The 17,475-nt window shown below is 47.3% G+C and overlaps 1 protein-coding gene across 1 annotated transcript in view; it reads left to right on the top strand.

Moving 5' to 3' along the window:
• The first annotated feature begins 8,832 nt into the window (after nt 1–8,832).
• MARCHF4 (membrane associated ring-CH-type finger 4) overlaps nt 8,833–17,475 on the top strand; it is a 99,241-nt gene continuing 90,598 nt past the window's right edge. The window contains exon 1 of the mRNA XM_060107123.1: nt 8,833–9,336. Coding sequence (XP_059963106.1) covers nt 8,833–9,336 — 504 coding nt within the window. The remainder of the gene's footprint in view (nt 9,337–17,475) is intronic.

The following is a 17,475-nucleotide window of genomic DNA, read 5'->3' on the forward strand; positions in this document are numbered from 1 at the left end:
TTAAAATCCTTCAGTGGTGTCCCAGCTCACTTAGAATTAAATGCAGTCTCTTTCACCATTGTTACAGGACTCTACATGATATGATTCTTGTCCTCCTCTCCGATTTCATTTTCTATCACCCCTCCCTGCATTCCCTAGTCTCCAGTCACGCTGGCCTTCTCTCTGTTCCCCTAACACACTACATCATTTCCACCTGAAGCTCTCTGCTTGCTGACTTCTCTGACTGGAATATTCTACCGCAGATCTTTACATCATTAGTTCCTTTTCACCTCTTTGGTCTAACTTCAGGCAGTCTTCCCTGTCCTCACCATCTATTTCCCTCCAGTCAATACACGTGCTAGCGCATCATTCCCTGTCACATTAACCTGTTTAGTTTCGTTATAGCACTTAGCACCATATGAAATTACTTGTTTTATTTATTTGTCTACTTATCTGTTTTCCACACTAGGATGTGGACATTGTGAGAGCAAAACCTTCATCTCTCTTGCTTCCTACTGAATTCCTGTCACCAGGAATGGTCCAGACTCCAGGGGTAAATGCGCAAATCTCTTCTCAGCACCTTTTCCATATCACTGTGTTGCCTCTTTCTGATATTGATTTGGAACTTGCTCTTTACTCGCTCCTGTCTGGAGAAGAATATCAACTCAGAGCAGGGGAATGGCCAGCCCTGCTCATGTGACGGCTGATGGTGGGAGGGGGAGGTCCTGGCTCTGAGCTTTGTCTTCTAAGCCGGTATTCTCCACAATGGAGATCAAGAGGAACTAGACAAAAAGGCATATCCCAAGTGCCATACTAGACATACTAAGTTAGAATCTCTGGAAATGAGAGTCTACCCAGGAAATCTGCACTTTAAACAACCACCCAAGCTGAACTTTAAAGCACACTAAGGCTTGAGAGGAACTCTCCTAGGTGTTAAGTTCAGCCCACAAATTAAGCATACCAAAGTACTTCTTTTTCCTGGTGATCTCTCACATGTACACTTGCATTGTCCTGTGAATGATCAAACTCTTCATCTGAGGTCAGAGTAGAGTGCCTTGGGACACAGAAACACAGGCACAGTGACTGATGTTCTCAGTGCCCTATGTATGAGTTACCAATTGCTGTGTAACAAATTACTCCAAAACTTAATGTGTTTCTCACATTTGGGGACACTTTTCTGTTCACTAGAAACTCCTTGAGAGGAATAGGGTAAAGTGACATGAGTCAGGAGCAGAAATAGGAGAGGAAATTAAAATCCATTTTGAATTATTCCTTATTAGTGTCTCAGTGAAAGTTTGGAAAAGGAGGCTGGGACATTGGTTAAGATGGGGCTGTAATATTGCTCTAGATTCTTACAGTCCACAATGGAAAGAGGTCTATAGCTTGCAGTAACAGTGACTATGCTGATGATGGGGGTGGTCATAATTCATTTGGCAAATATGTATTGAGCTCCTACTATATGCCATCACTGACCTAGGCGCATGGGATCAAAATGGACCAAAACCAAAAAACCAAAACTAAACAAAGCAAAAAACGCCTGGCCCACAGAGCTTAAATTCTAGAAGAGGAAATGGAAGGACATGATGCTAGCATGTCACTCCCTGTTTGAAGCATTTCCTTCTCATGAGTTCTTAGTCGTGAGAGATTTAGTCTCCACCAAGTCCCCAGGTTCAATGAAAGATTCCCAAACTTTAGCGTTCCCAAGGTTTGAAGGTGACAATTGACTCAAAATGCTTACATGCAGAGAAATGGACTCTGGCTGAGAGGTAGATGTCTCTATATATGTGTTGGGAGTGAGGGTTGTGATAATGTACAGAGGGCTTAAAACAACTACATTTATCTCACAGTTCCATAGGTCAGAAATCCAGGCACAGCTTAGCTGGGTCCTCTGGCTCAGGTTCTTTCATGAGGCTGCAAACAAGATGTCAGCCAAGCTCAAGGCTCAACTGGGGAAGGATTTGATTCCAAGCCCACTCATGTGATTGTTGGCAATCAGTTCCTTGTGGGCTGTTGGACTAAGGGCCTTGGTTCCTTGCTGGCCGTTGGCGGGAGGCCGTCTGTCCTCAGTTCCTTGCCACATGGGCCTCTCCATAGTGCAGCTCAGAACCCAGCATCTGATTTCCATCAGAGTGAGCAGGTGAGAAGAGCCAGAGAGAGAATGAGAGCAAGATGGAAGTCACAGTCATTCGTAACCTGATCTCTGCAGTGACATCCCATCACTTTGACTGTATTCTATTTATTAGAAACAAGTCACTAAGTCCAGCCCACACTCCAAAGGAGGCATTTACACTAGGGCATGAATACCAGAAGGTGGGGAGCATTAGAACCCCTTTTAGAAGCTGCCTACCACACCTTAGCCTGAGTTTTGAAGTACTTTTGACATGGGACACAGTATGACAGACAGATAATAACTGTGTGGGAATTCTGTGTGGCACCTGGGAATTTAATTTAAAAGGCAGAGTTCCAGCATAAGAAGAGCATACACTTTAGGTTGAGAGAGGCCTCTGTTAGAATCTCAGCTTTGGTGTTCACCAACTGTATTTAACTTTAGACTTAATTTCTCTGAGCCTCGCTTTTCTCATCCAAAAAATGTGGAAAATACCTACCACTTAAGGAATTTTGAGGATCAAAAAAATCACTCGGGCAACATGTTTGTTAAAATGAAGATTCTCAGGTTGCTCCCTTAAGAAATTCATATTCAGTAGACTTGGGGTGGCACAAAAGAATTGTTATTTTTAATAAGTACGTATGCAAAAGGTGTGTGGCTCAGTATATGGTAGCTATTAGTAATCTGCATGACAACAGTAATTCTGCAAGTATTCTTGAGGAACTATATGCTTAAAGAGAGTCAACTGTGAATTAGTGGAAAGCAAACTGTATTGAGGATTAGAAGATATATAAGTTCTAGCCCTTGTCTGATGATTACTTTGCAATGGAATCTTAGGCACAGAGTCACCAAATCTTTCTGGACTTCTCTTTTTCCCCCAGCCTCTGTAAAATGCTTTCTACCCTGAGTACTCTCTGTCTAGGAAAAGAAACAACAGCTACTAGATGAGATCCGTTTAGGGCTCCTCTGGTTGGTGAAACAAGTGCAATGGCCTCCATAATAAGTCTTTTCTGAAACTCCGCATCTCCTAATATTTCTTCCTGAAGACTATTCCTTGGAGCCTCTGATTCTTCTACTCTTCTAATTCATATGACCCCAGCATCTCTGTATGTAATGAAATATATCTGAAAACAACCTCATTTAAAAGAATAAATCTGTTAAGGAGCTGAGAACTTTCTGGCGTGAAATGAAAAATATTGATTGCTTCTCACCTGTTAGCAGTGAAATCCCATCCAGTTAATTAACCTGCTCAGAGATAAAGTTTATTTCTGCCATTCACCTTCAGCTCCAAATCTTTAAAACCATTAAAACAAGTACCTGGTCAATAAATCAATCTTCTCCCAGAGTAGTTCAGCGCCTTCTGTAATCTGGTTTCAGCCTACCTTTCTGATCTTACTTCCAGCTACTTACCTTCAAGCACCTTCCACTCCAGACAAATGGAAGAACTAAAGTATTCAGCATTCCCATTGCCAGAAATATACTTCCCTCCTCTGAACGCTACATATTAACTCAGTTCAAATGTCACTTCTTTTTATTTTATTTTATTTTTTGGCTGCGTTGGGTCTTTGCTGCTGAGCGCAGGCTTTCTCTAGTTGCGGTGAGCTGGGGCTACTCTTCGTTGCGGTGCGCGGGCTTCTCATTGTGGTGGCTTCTCTTGTTGTGGAGCACCGGCTCTAGGCGCGAGGGCTTCAGTAGTTGTGGCGCACAGGCTCAGTAGTTGTGGCTCGCGGGCTCTAGAGCGCAGGCTCAGTAGTTGTGGCGGACGGGCTTAGTTGCTCTGCGGCATGTGGGATCTTCCCGGACCAGAGATCAAACCCGTGTCCCCTGCATTGGCTGGCAGGCAGACTCTTAACCACTGTGCCACCCGGGAAGTCCCAAATGTCACTTCTTTAAAAAGGCTTTCCTGGAGCTCTGGCATCTCCACCTCCTCCCACCTTTCCTAATTGCTGCCAAGGTGTAAGCATTAATTACCTCCTTATTCTAAACACGCCAAAACTTTTACTACCTTTGTAGCATTTATTATTTTATAACTTATATTATGATTGTGTACATATTTATAGTACTAGACCCTACAGGATGCAATTCCAACCAATTCGGTTTTGTGTTCCCCACATCTTCCAATACAACTCCTTGCCTATGATTGGGGTTTAATAAATATTTTTTGAATGCTTAAATGGAGACCCATTGATCTCTGACTTTTATTCTTGGGGGCTCCCAACAACTGTTTTATCGTCAGGATAAGAAGAATCCAACTCAGTGAGGCGCTTTTCAAGATTTACATTATATTCAAAACAGAAATTTCAAGCTTTCCAGGTTTTTTGAAGACAGTCCTGTTGTTGCTTCCCATCCTTAGCAACTTTCTATTTCTAGAAATCTTTTTGCTCTCAGTGGAAGGGTTGGAAAAAAATAGTCTTCTTATGGATATCACCCCTTTCAGTGACTCTGAATACAAGCTTCATATGGCTTTTCTATCTCCTGCCCCAATTTACTTGCATGACACACTTGGAACTAGTATTTTATTGGCATAAAACCCTGAAACTCAATTTTAGGTAAAGCAGATATTCAGTCATGTATGAGAGCATTCACACGTGTGTGTCTAAGACGAAGAGGAGAAATACAGTAGCTTCATTGAAATAAAAAGGCCATTCATTCATTCAGTGTTCATTTTCTTGATCATCCACCAGACTTAAGGCGCTATATTATGTGCTGATGATTCAAATATAAATACTGATTCTTGCCTTCAAGGAGCTCTGAGTCATGTAAAGGGAGATGAATATATGATGAGATCATTATTATAGAGTGTAATTCACACAATTCCCTCGGCAAGCACAGGGTTATGTGGAGCACAGAGAATTTTCTTTGAGAGCAGATGGACTTTTTTTAAGCAAAGAAAAATGTTTTGCAGCACAGAGGTCATACTCATTTCAATAAAATACATATTATTTTGTAGTTATTAGCAGCATTGCCATCCTTTTCCAACCACTCACCTTGGGCCAGGTGTCAGCATCCATGGTGGGTGCTGAGGCATGATTCAAACAAGCAACCACCCTGGGTTAACCAAGACCCACACTTAAGTCCTTACTCCTTAGATCTTGTAGGAACGAATCATTGAAGGAGATGGCAGCAAAGGGGTAGTGTTCTTATGATACATAGGGCTGAACTCCATGTCAAAGATATTTTGGAGCAGAGATTTTTGCCTGCTCCTCTGTCTATGGCTCCAACATTTTTAAAGGAGTGTAGATGCCTCACTGGGATAGCTTATCCAAGTCTATGACCTTGGAGGTGTGTGTGTGGGGGGGTTGGGGGAGCAGTTATGAGGAAAGGCAAGAAAGAAATCCTAAGTTTTAAATGACGAAGGTCTACAGCTGCAAGTACTGAATATTTGTACAGACCACTTTAAATTTTCTTTTTCTTCACATTTAGGGACACTTTTCTATTCACTAGCAACTCACTGAGAAGCATGGAGTAGGCTGACATGAGTCAGAAGTAGAAATAAGAGAGGAAATTAACATCCATTTCAAATTACCTCTTATCAGTGGCTCAGTGAAAGTCTCAAATAGAGGGGAGGTTGGAGATATTGGCTAAGATGAGCCTGTAATATTGCTCTGGATTCTTTTTTTTTTTTTTTTTTTTTTTTTGTGGTATGCAGGCCTCTCACTGTTGTGGCCTCCCCCGTTGCGGAGCACAGGCTCCGGACGCGCAGGCTCCGGACGCGCAGGCTCAGCGGCCATGGCTCACGGGCCCAGCCGCTCCGCGGCATATGGGATCCTCCCAGACCGGGGCACGAACCCGTATCCCCTGCATCGGCAGGCGGACTCTCAACCACTTGCGCCACCAGGGAGGCCCCCGCTCTGGATTCTTATGACTACAATTGAAAGAGGTCTATGGCTTGGAGTAATGATGACTTTGGTGATGGTGATCATAATCCAATCAAAAAATATGTATTAAGTACCTGCCACATGCTATCTCTGACCTAGGCACATAAGATTTAAATAGACCCCCCCAAAAAAATTCCCGTCCTTTGGAACTTAAATTCTAGAAGAAACTGGCAAAAATGTGTTAGCATCCCTCTCCCTGTTAGAAATATTTTCTTCTCATGAAGAAAATATTCTCTTCCTAGTCATGAGGGACTTCGTCTCCATCAAGTTCCAGCATCAGTGCAAGAGTCACAAAAATGTATCTCTTTCAAAGCTCGCAGACTGATATCTGCTTAAAGTGTTTATAGGAGCAGGGAAACAGACTCTGATTGAGACGTAGACGTCTCTGTGTATGTGCGTTGAGGGGGGCCGTGGAAGTGTACAGAGGGAAGAAATTCTACAGCGGTCCCGTCCACACGGAGACTCTCCAGCGGGGGGAAATGCACGAGTTCGTCCACGAACGCTCCTCTCTACCCCGCTTGCCTTTCTCGCTCTTCCACCACTTTGCTCCCTCCTCCCTTCCTTCCTAAATCCCTCCTTCTCCTTCCTTCCCTTTCGCTTGGCCCCTCCTCATCTCCTTGCCTCGAACAGTTTTTCCCTCCTCCTCTCTCGTCCTCTCCCTCTCGCCTCTTTCCCTCAATCCCTCCCCGGCGTCTGCGTCAGGCCCCCACTCGCGTGACGCTCGGGGTCTGGGTGGGAGCTGTCCACTCGCCCGGGGGTGCTGAATGCACGGCGGCGGCGGCGGCGGCGGCGGAGGTAGCTGAGAGCCTTCTCTGCTCCAGGAACCCTGTTTCCAGACCTCGGACGGTCAGCCCACCGCCTGCCACCTCCCTTCCAGCACCACCCCTTTGGGAACTAAGCCGGGGGGAGGGGGGCCGCAGTCGCGGCGGGCGGGTGCTGAGCAACGGCGGAAGACAACACCTGGCAGCAGCCTGGAATCTGATTTGCTTCCTCTCGCCTTTTATAAGAGATCTATTTATATATGGTTTGGGGGGCTCGCGAGGACCAAGCCGGAGCCAAGTGCTGGCTGCCTCCCGCCTCGGCCACGCCGCTTCGGTTCCCCCTCCCCACCCTCAGCGGGCACCGCCAACAAGCCTCACCTCGCTGCTTCTAGGAAGAGAGGTAGCAACAGCGAGCCCAGCCAGCCAGAGGCGGCGGAGAGGAGGGCGGGGCGGGGGGGAGAGAGCCGACCGAGGCCGCCCTGGGAAGGGGCCGCGGAGGCAGAGCCGCCCTGAAGACCCGACAGCCGCCCTCCTCCGCCCCCGCCCACCCAGCAGCGCTCCGTTCTGATTATTTGAGAAGCGAATTATGCTTATTCCACTAGTGTGATTTCGTCTTCTCTTCCCCCTACTGCTGACTCCTGAGCCGCCCCCGCCCCTACGCCTGCCTCGCCTCCGGCTGCATGGCAGCGCTGCCCGGGCGCGGGGGCTCAGGGCCGGCCCCCCGGGAAAGGGGAGGAGGCGGAGGAGGATCATGAGGCCGGGAGTCTTGGCCGCGTCGGACGGCGAGCGGCAGCCAGAGGACGAGCCGGAGCAGCCCCCGCCCCGGAGACACCCCCACGCCGACAAGCGGTCGCCGCCGCAGGAGCATCGGCGGCCTCGGGCGGACCCGGAGCCAGAGAAGGAGGGCGACAGCGGCCCCGAGGAGGCCCCCGAGGAGAAGGCGAGGCCACCCACCCGCCCGGACCTGCCCTTATCCCGGCCCTTGCCCCTCGCCCAAAGGGACATTTGATGGAGCCAAGGGAAGGGGGCCGAGGATTTACAGACTGCCGCAGGGGCGGGCGGGGGTGCTGAGACCATGTAACTACTCCTTCCTCTAGTCCCCTCCCACAAGCCCCTGTTCTCTACCCCGTATCTCGACTCCGCTCTCTGCCTCCCACCCCCCAAGCACACACCCTTCTTCTAGCCAGGATCTTAAAGCTCAGGAAGGAGGTGGCTCTGCAAGGGTTAAACGGTCTTTTCGGTTTTTCCCTTTCTTTCCCCCCCGCCCCCCACCCTCCAGTCCCTGATTTTCCCACCTCTTTTCTCCTAATTGGCTTTCCCCTCTTCTGTGCAGCCCTTTGGCTGTAAAGGCAAAGCACAAGCCCCTTGCCCGGTTGCACCTGAATCCCTTCCCTACCCCCACCCGCTGCTCTCTCAAAAGTAACTCTGGTGCTTCTGGGGGTTAATTGCCCCAGTTTTCTGCCCAGGAGAATTAAAAGTTCTCCCAACCTCCTCTCTTCCCCACCTTACCTCCCTCACCCCCTCACCACCAACCTCCCGTTACCTGAGGAAAACTATCTTTTCTCTCTAGCACATTCAGTTTTCAATTCTTCAGTGAGCTAGCTTGCCCTAAGCCCAGCTCAGTCCACTCCAAATTTTATTGATAAGCTTCCCCACCTTTTTATATGAAAGAAAAGATTTCCCACTGCCTAGGCATTTGAGAAAAACCCAATAAGCCTCTCCTGGGGAACTTTCTAACAATTAGACCTTGATCTCAAGGCCCTGACAACCCATCCTCAACATTTTTTTTTCTACCCCCCTGCCCCTACCAGTGCCACCAGGTCAAAAGCAAAAAGGAGACACTGAGCAAAGCTTAAGGTTGGGGTAGAGGTGGAGGGGCCAGAAAACTTTTGCTGTTGTTGGGCTTTCTAGGTAGAGTTCAGAAGCAGTGGCTCGCAGTCGTCAGTCCCGCGGGCAATTTATTTGCTACTTGGAAGGGAGGTAACAGGAGCCAGTGCGAACGAAGCCTCCCCCCATCACACAGATACACTGTGGACCCCCTCAAACGATCCCATCCTCTGCAAAGACTCCGCCTGCCCCTACCGGTCTCTCTGCTTCCACCGGGCACATGCTGATGCCCCAGAGCGGGCTGCCCTGGTGGTGGTGGTGGTACTGCTGTGCCTGGTACCGCTGTGGATTGTGCTCCCCAGCCCCCCAGATGCTGCGCCACCAGGGTCTCCTCAAGTGCCGCTGCCGCATGCTCTTCAATGACCTGAAGGTTCTCCTCCTGCGGCGCCCCCCTCCAGCGCCCCTGCCCATGCACGGCGAACCCCAGCCCCCCGGCGTGGCAGCCAACAACACCCTTCCGGCTCTGGGTGCCGGGGGGCGGGCAGGCTGGAGGGGGCCTCGAGAAGGCGTGGGCAGGGAGACCCCTCCCCTGCCACCTCTGCCACCTTCAGTGGAAGATGACTGGGGTGGCCCAGCCGCAGAGCCACCTGCCTTGCTGCTCAGCAGTGCCTCTTCAGATGACTTCTGTAAGGGGAAGGCTGAGGATCGCTACTCACTGGGCAGCAGCCTGGACAGTGGCATGAGAACCCCGCTCTGCCGCATCTGCTTCCAGGGGCCGGAACAGGTGAGACCCTTTTTCCCTTTTCCTGCTTCCTTCTGGGATCTCCAGGTCTTGCAGGTTGCTACTCGCCTACTTGCCCTGGGGAACCACTGTGCTGTTTCTAGTGTGAGGACTGTAAGTTTTAAGGGATCCTCAATGATGTCTCATGTGGTTAAGTTTGCCCAAGAGGTGTCTGGTGCCTGGCGGAGCCTGTTTGGTGGCTCAGTTTTACCCCATTTTTGCATTTTCCTTCCAATGCTCAATTGGAATATGTTCAATTCCATCCAAAAATTCCATAAGCATCCTCAGAGAAGAAGATTCAGAAGTTGGAAGGGGTGGAATGAAGAAACTTGGTGGTACATTCATGCTTGTTGCTGAGATATCCTTGTATCTGATTTGTTGTTAGTGACATTTCCCCAGCCTATCTTCAGTTCCAGATTCAGACTTCTTCCCTCTCTGATAGTGTGTGGAGATCTTGTCCTCAGCAAGCCTATGCCTGTTCCTTCACTTTGATACTAACCCTTCCCATATTATATTGACATCCTCAGCAGTCCCCTAGGAGGAAATGGACAGGGATTGTAAGTTCGTGAAGACTATACAGTTTGTTATGACACTTCTTGGCAGACTCAAGTTCTTCTAGGTTGAAAGCAGGTAGGTAAGCAGGGTGAGAGTGAGTGTAAGGAATATGGAGAAGGAAGTAGGGAGTCTTGTCATAACTATTTCCCTTCTCAGCCCTGAAGCACACAAACTTAGAAAGTCCCTTAAACTCTCCCCATCCAGGATAGGAGATGCTTAGTACCTTATGGACCAGAGTCTTCCCAAGGCCAAGGGTTCTCCCAACCACATTCATTCAGATTTCACAGGCATACTCACCCCACCCCCTCTAGCTCCACTTTCGATCTAGTTTCTGCAGTGCTGGATAGTATGTGCACATTCTTCTAGAATCATGAATTGTGGCAACACTTTCCACAGAATCCCAGATCAGAACGGTTCACCTGAAAATCTGATCTAGTTAGTGATGCTGGTGAAAGAACACTCAGTTGCACCCTGGGCAGGGTTATGTGGTCACATCAGCCACTTCTTCACTGGTTTCCCGGGAAGTGGGGTAAGACTTCTCGGTGCTCCTTGGATACAAGTGATGGTGTAGCAGGATGCCATGCTGGTGCTCCTGAGTGGCTCTGGTTCTTGTTGAAGGCTTTCTCTGTGAGAGTCAGGCTTCACTGACATTTTCATTCATTTTGTCTTTGCCCAGAATGGGCAGGGCACTTCAGGGACAGATGATGACTGGGGCCATGGCCTGGGCATTATGAGAGGAGGTGGTATTGATCTCAGTGTGAATAAATGTCTCTGAGAGGCTGAGGGCTGGGTTCCTCCTTCTTGTGACTAGGATCGCCTGAAGTCCCAGTTGGACTGCAGCCCAGAGCCAAGGACTCTTGTTAGGCAAGAAGGCCCAGGGTGCCTGCTCTGTGCCCCTGTTCCAGTGCTGGCCCTCCAGCACCGACACAAGGCGGAGGGGCGGGGCTGAGAACAAGAATTGTGCTTCACTTTAGGATGCTCCCGGTCAGCATCTGCCCCAATCAGAAGCCCCATCTTCTCAAAAAAAAAAAAAAAAAAAAAAAAAAAAAGGATTTATTTAGCTTCCTAACTTCTTAAGCTATTTCTTTCTTCTTCCATGTGCCCTGGTTCAGGTCTGCATGTCACAGGGGCCACTGGGAGTGTGGCTTCTGGCAAGAACACCCTTGTCTCTAGAATACAGCAGGACTTGGAGCCTGTTCTGGATGATATTTACCTGTTGTGTGAACATCTTCAGATTTCTTTATACCCTTGAGCCCCTTTTCCAACTTCTGTGATTTAGAGGAACCTTTTTCTATTCCCCTCATTTGCTTAAAAATGTGTTGAGACGATCCGGAAGATAATGAGCCTGAAAATGACTTGAAAGTGTTTAATGTATAATGGCATGTATTTTGCTCATGGAAAAGCAGTATTTTGCTAAATAAAAGGAAAAAAAAAGGATTATTAGGAATATTGTGAAAAACCCTCACGTGATACAGGGTCTGGTTGGAGGTTAGGAGCTTTTCTTTCTTGTTTGTTATTTTTACAATGTGTCATAAATAAAGCATGGAATAAAAAAAAAAGCCAACACCAATAAAGGAATGGGCTCTGTTATTATGTGGGAGGGATAGGGGGTCATGTTGATACTAAGACTGGATCAAATCAGGCACTCCCTGCATGTGATTATTATACTTTGGGGGTTTGCTTTCTTTGCGCAGCAGCCAGGAGATTTTAATGGGATTGTGTTATTAGTAATAAGGGTAACATGTGTTAGATGTGAACACGTTTTCCCACTTTTTGCTTGTGTTTCTTCACAGGATTTCAATGAGGAAGGGAGACAAAGAGGAGAAGGTGGGGAAAACTCTCTAGAGAAGGAAGAGAGGGAGAGAGACAGTCAGACACAGAAAGTGAAAAGCTGAGATTTCAGTATTTTGTTTTCTGTTCAAGGAGGGAGCTGTTCAGCAATTGTCCACACGTGGCCCTGAATGGAGTGTAGACAGTCTGCAGTCTCAGTAGCTGAATGTCTTGGTCTTTTCTCTGCCCAGACAAAGGAACTGAACAGCTCCCCAGTCTTTTGCCACTGCTCCAGGGGCTAAAAGACTGCCAAAACTGAAAATTTGGTCTCTTCCTGCCAATGGCTTGAAATGTATGTGGTGAGGGGCAGGAAACTGAAGGATCCAGCTAGTTCCATATGTGCACATATCTATAAAGGACTTACTCCTTATTCATTCACACATGCATTTATTTAGCAAATGTTTGTTGGGTACCTACAGCATGCCATATGTTGTTTCAGACCCTGAGTATCCAGGAGTGAACAAAACAGATGAGGTCTCTGCTCTCCTGAACCTAAAGTTCTAGTGAAGATGCAGAAATAAACAAGTAAACTAGTAGATAAATAAAGTGATTTCAGATGGCGTTGAGTGCTGTGATGAAGGCAAAGCAGGAAAATGAGATAGACAAGAATGAAAGGGAGGGCTTGGGAGCGACATTCCACAGAGTGATCAGGAACAGCCTCCCTAAGAATGTACCATCTGAGCTGACACCTAAGTGATGAGAACAACCCAACGATGCATACACAGGTCTAGAGGAAGAGTTTTCCAGGTGGAGGAGACCCAAGTGTGAACAGGCTTAGCATGTTTGAGAAATAGAAAAGATAGGAGGAGGGAGAGGGATGGGGTGTGAACAAGTGCTTTGAGGGCCAATGTGGCTCCATGCTGGACAGCTGACTGAGTAACCACTCTCCTCCCCTCAGCCAGTCACTCAGATGGGACAGGGGTCAGTCGATCAAGGATCTGCGAGAGTGTGGGACAAGAGCCTGGTCGGCAACTCTTCACTCTCCATTTCTGCTTGAAGCTCCGCTAGTTCATGTCAAGGGACCATGTGCCGTGGTGGGCAAGCTGAGGTCTCTGAAGCCAGATGGCCCCAGTTTGAGGCCTGAACAATTTACACAACTTCTCTGTGCCTCAGGTTTCTCATTTGAAAACTGGGATAATAATGATAGTCCCCAAATTCATAAGGTTACTCTGAGCATCAGATCAGTCAACACAATTAGAGCCCTGCGGTCACAGTGTTTGTTGTTGTTGTTATTTCAGAGGCAAGAGACAGTGCCCCTCCCACACACCTTGTTTAAAAGGAAAAAGTGTGCCCCAGCTCCCAGTCTGGCAGGAGGGCTGCTGTGACGTGGTCTGTCTGCGGTAGTAGATTGCTTCTTGGCCCCTCACAATGCTCTAGACAGAGTGCTGTTCTTCTTTTTCCATCATCAAAGGTCTATATTAAGTGCCTACCTATGTGGGCTGCTCTGCTGAGCAGGGTCTGGAGACACAGGGCAGATGTGGCCCTGCCCCCTCAGGGAGTTTCACAATCTAACCCAGACATCACAGAGGCTTAGAGAGATCAAGGACACACAGACAGTGAGTCGCAGGTGAATTACAGTAATATCGGGGACGAGAAAGCGATGCATGCTTAAAAGCGGCTAGTGTGGGGGGTGCCTATTCAGAGAGGCAAGTGGATGAATTTGCTACCTATTCCCCAATTAGTCAGAGAAGGTTTCTCTCCTGCTGCTGCAGACCAAGTGAGAAGAAATAGATTTAGGCTGAGTTTAGACAGCTGGAAGCGGAAGAGATGTGAGACACACGGATACCTTAACAAAGAGGTGAAACCACCTCCCAGGCTGGGTCAGCTGTGGAGCCCCTGGAGTGGGTACAAAGATGGAATCTACCATGGCAGTGTGGTGATGGGGCATCTGTTCTGGACCTAATGAAAAGCAGGAAATGAGTCTGGAAGAGATGAACAATCTTGGTCTACCTCCCTTATTCTTCCTAGGGTTCATTTCCCTGAAGCTCTGAGTTCAGAAGGTGCAAGAGTAGTGTGGAATATTTTAGTCAGTGTTTTGGGATCTCAGAAAATAAGAGAAGGGCTTTGCAGGGCTCAAGGGAACCTGGAGACCCCAAGATGCAAGGAGAACCCTGGCAATGGAGATCAAGCAGAGCATTTTAGGAGAGACTCAAATGGTATATTATTTTTCTTAGAAATATGGTTCAATTTTACATTTCTTTCTGTGATTAATTAACTAATATCTGTATCCACAAAGAATAGACCCATCCCTAACATTTATGGACCCCAGGGCAAGAGTATGGATGGAGGCTCAAATATCATAGACCAAGATATTTAAAAGTAATAAATCCAGCTAACAAACTGTTAAACAAAGTGCATTTTATGCTTCTATCCTGACAAATATACCTTCAAAACAACCTGGAAGACAGATTTGAATTTAAAACTGTTAGAGTCCTCTGAATTCTGTACTAGCCAAATGGGGATATCTGGCCCTTGGTCAACAGGCCACTCTGATTTGATTCTCTTTCCACTGCTGGCTCCATCCTGCACCATAATAAGCCTTGGACATACATGTGTGGGCACACCCACTGGCTTGTCGAGGCTCTATCTATACCAACTCCAAAGAGCTTCCCCTTGCCCCTCTCCCTTTGATTCTGAAGAAAGAGAACCATGAAGGTTTTGGGAGCAGGCTCATGGCTGAATAGGCAGGCATTCCAGGGTTCCAGGTAACTGAAGCATGTTCTAGAAGGAAGATGTGGGTCCTTGACCCTGTAGGCGCCTCACCCTATGGGAAGCATGCAGCTGAAGAAGGGCCAGAGTGGAGCCTTCTATAGCAAGGGGCCCTCTTGCCTGGGTCTAAGGGAGGTACTGCAAAGGGACTCTAAGATCCCTGGAAGCAATGACTTGGTTGTGTTTGCTCATCAATCCAGTTCCTGGCACTTGTTTCACGCTCTATAGTTATTTGTTGAATGAATGAGCCTTTAGAGCTCATCCAGTGGGCAGCCCCACAGGTAGGGAAACTGGGGAGAAGAGACTGCAAGGGAGAAGAATATTCACTAGCATCAAATGCTGACTGTGTGTTGTGTGCATGAGGGCAGACCTGTTCTGTGGAATCACAAAGGGCAGTGCCTTGGCCAGTGATGGAATCTCCAGGGAAGCCAACTTGGGTTTTGATATCAGAAAGAACCTTCTATCAAAGCTGTCCCAAGGTAGTATAGGCTGCCTTAGAAAGAGGGCTCAAGTGGGCAACTGGAACTAGTGACCCTCAAGACCCCTTTTGAGCTTGAGACTTGGGGTTCGTTATGAGATTTCTTGGGGTCCAGAGAGATTTTTAATCTAAGCACAAAGAGATGGGTCTCCATCCCTTCCAATTCAAGGGGTCATCTAGTCCCAGAATATCTATTTCCCGTGTATGTAATACATGGCATGGAAAAATGCATCTTCAGCAAAGATCACAAAGAATATTCTCTGTCCTGTGTTTATAGAAATCCTAAGTTGTTGGCAAGCACGTGATTGCTGCAATCCTGAATTTACACTATGCACGTACAATAGGAGAGCAAGCATTTCATGAATGGCAGGGAACAGATCCCATCATGGACCTAGGATGCAAAACCATCCCAGGAAAGGGGAAGCACACTTGCCACACCTTCCCCAAAGTCATGAGTGAGCTATTTTCATTTTCCCATCTGAGATTTTTTTTTCCCACTGTAGTTTTTCAGTTGCTACATCTGCCAGTCCTGGTCCTATTTAAACTGGAAGGTCCAAGGACCACTTCCTTAGGGTTCTCACCAGTGCTCTAATACTTTATTGGGAGATGATGTAAGGATGTTCAAACCTCACCATTAGGTCCCTGGCTATTTTCCATATTTAGCTATCTATTCTTTATATGCACACACATGCACGTGCATACATGTGAATAAAGTGTTGAGTGAAGCTGTCTGTCATTCACAGAATTAGGGACTGGAGGAGGGGAGACACCTGGTGTCTTGGCAGTGGTGGAGTGATTCTCACCTCAACTGTCTGTAGATCCTCTGCACGGTGTTCACTTTGGAGTAATCCTTCTTCACTTGCCAGACTGCATCTGTTTGTGGTGGTTGGCTAATTTACTGGGTGTGGCTTCTAGCTGAGGCCCCCATACAGAGAATTACTTAATAAAGCCAGTAGAGCAGGAGTGAAATATGCATTTCAAAAGAGCCTGGAAGAAGAAAGGAGAGATACTGGCAATCAATCTCTCTCTCTCTCTCTCTCTCTCTCTCTCTCTGCTCTTTTTTCCAGCTGGTACGTTGGAGAAGCCCAGTTGTGGTTTGTGAGTTAGGAGAGGAGGGTAGGTTTGACGGGGAGGGGATACTCAAAGGAGTGTGAGAATGAGCTAGCTGCTTCTTGTTTGATGAGAAGGGAGCCAAGTTGGAAGTGAGCCCGGATGTGAAGGAGCTGGCAAGTGAATACTGTGCGGGCTGAACTGTATACCATCCCCCTCTCAAGAAGTATCATATGTAAGATAGAGTCACTTAGACTCTGTGAGTATTACATATAGTACACAGTTGATACCTCCCTCTGTGTATGTTAAAAGTAAAAATGGGACGCACATGGGAATGACCAACGCATGACAAAATAGGTGAAATTGAATAAGTTATAATTTGAGTTCTAGGTAGATGCAAACTGTCCGCAAAGAAGGGGATCTGCGAATAGAAGCTCTGTCCAACTCTGTGATCCCCGCCCACAAAGGGGACACACAAGCCCCAGTCTTGCACCCAGAGCAATTCTCATTGCTCTGATGAGAATATCTCCAGGGACTGTGCTCAGAGGTGTTGAGGAAAACAGATCAAATTAGTTTCCTTCTTTATGGAAAGGTTACTCTGGATGTGGTTGAAGAGAATCAACATCAATTTCTCCAGAAGAAGCCTCTTGAAACCACCCTGGTGGCTAGCATAGGGCTCTGCATACAGTAGGGATTCAGTATTTGTTGATCCTTTTCCCTCCATCCTGGTACATGTTCATTCCAGACCGATAGAGTTATCTTTGGTTCCTAGTGTACACGTAGTAGAAGGCATATTTGCTGTGTGTACATGGGCAATATGTGTATGTATGTGTCTATATAAATTAAAATGCCAAGCAAGGGGGATATGGACAATCCCTTGAGATACCTTTCACCCCATCCAACCTCCTTTTCTGATTCTATAATGACAAATAGCAATGATTCTCGTTCTAGTGATCATAGTGGTCATTAACCTGACTTGCGACCACTTGACCAGGAGCAGATATTTTCTTGTACAATTTCAGAAGGATGTGGAGAACATGGGATTTCAAGTCAGAAAGACATGGATGTAAATCTCAATTTGGGCCCTTCCCAGCTGGGTGATCTTGTGTGACGTATTTAAGCTCCTTGTACCTAGATTTCGTTGTTTATAAAACAGGAATAAAATACTGAGCTTGAACACTTGTCATAAGGAGTGGGCAGGATTAAAGTTCTAGGCACACAGCAGCTGTTCATTAAATGGGAACAATATTTACCCCATTCTGTTCGTGTAGCTCAGAGATCTGGAGTGGGGCCCCCAGATTACACTGCTGCCTTTTCTACCACACACTCTCACTACAACCTTAAAAAATCAGATACTCTGATTAAGGCTGTGCTTTGACCACAGTAAACGCCCGCTGTCTTGTGCTTGACCATCAGGGATGCACGTTTAGATCCAGTGTCTCTGTTTGGCTGACTTTCTGTCTTTCATTGCCTGACTCTGCTGGACCTCTGTCCTCTCCTGCCTGGGTCCCTCACTCCTA

This window comes from Mesoplodon densirostris, chromosome 8, assembly GCF_025265405.1.
Source record: "Mesoplodon densirostris isolate mMesDen1 chromosome 8, mMesDen1 primary haplotype, whole genome shotgun sequence".
Lineage (NCBI taxonomy): Eukaryota > Metazoa > Chordata > Mammalia > Artiodactyla > Ziphiidae > Mesoplodon > Mesoplodon densirostris.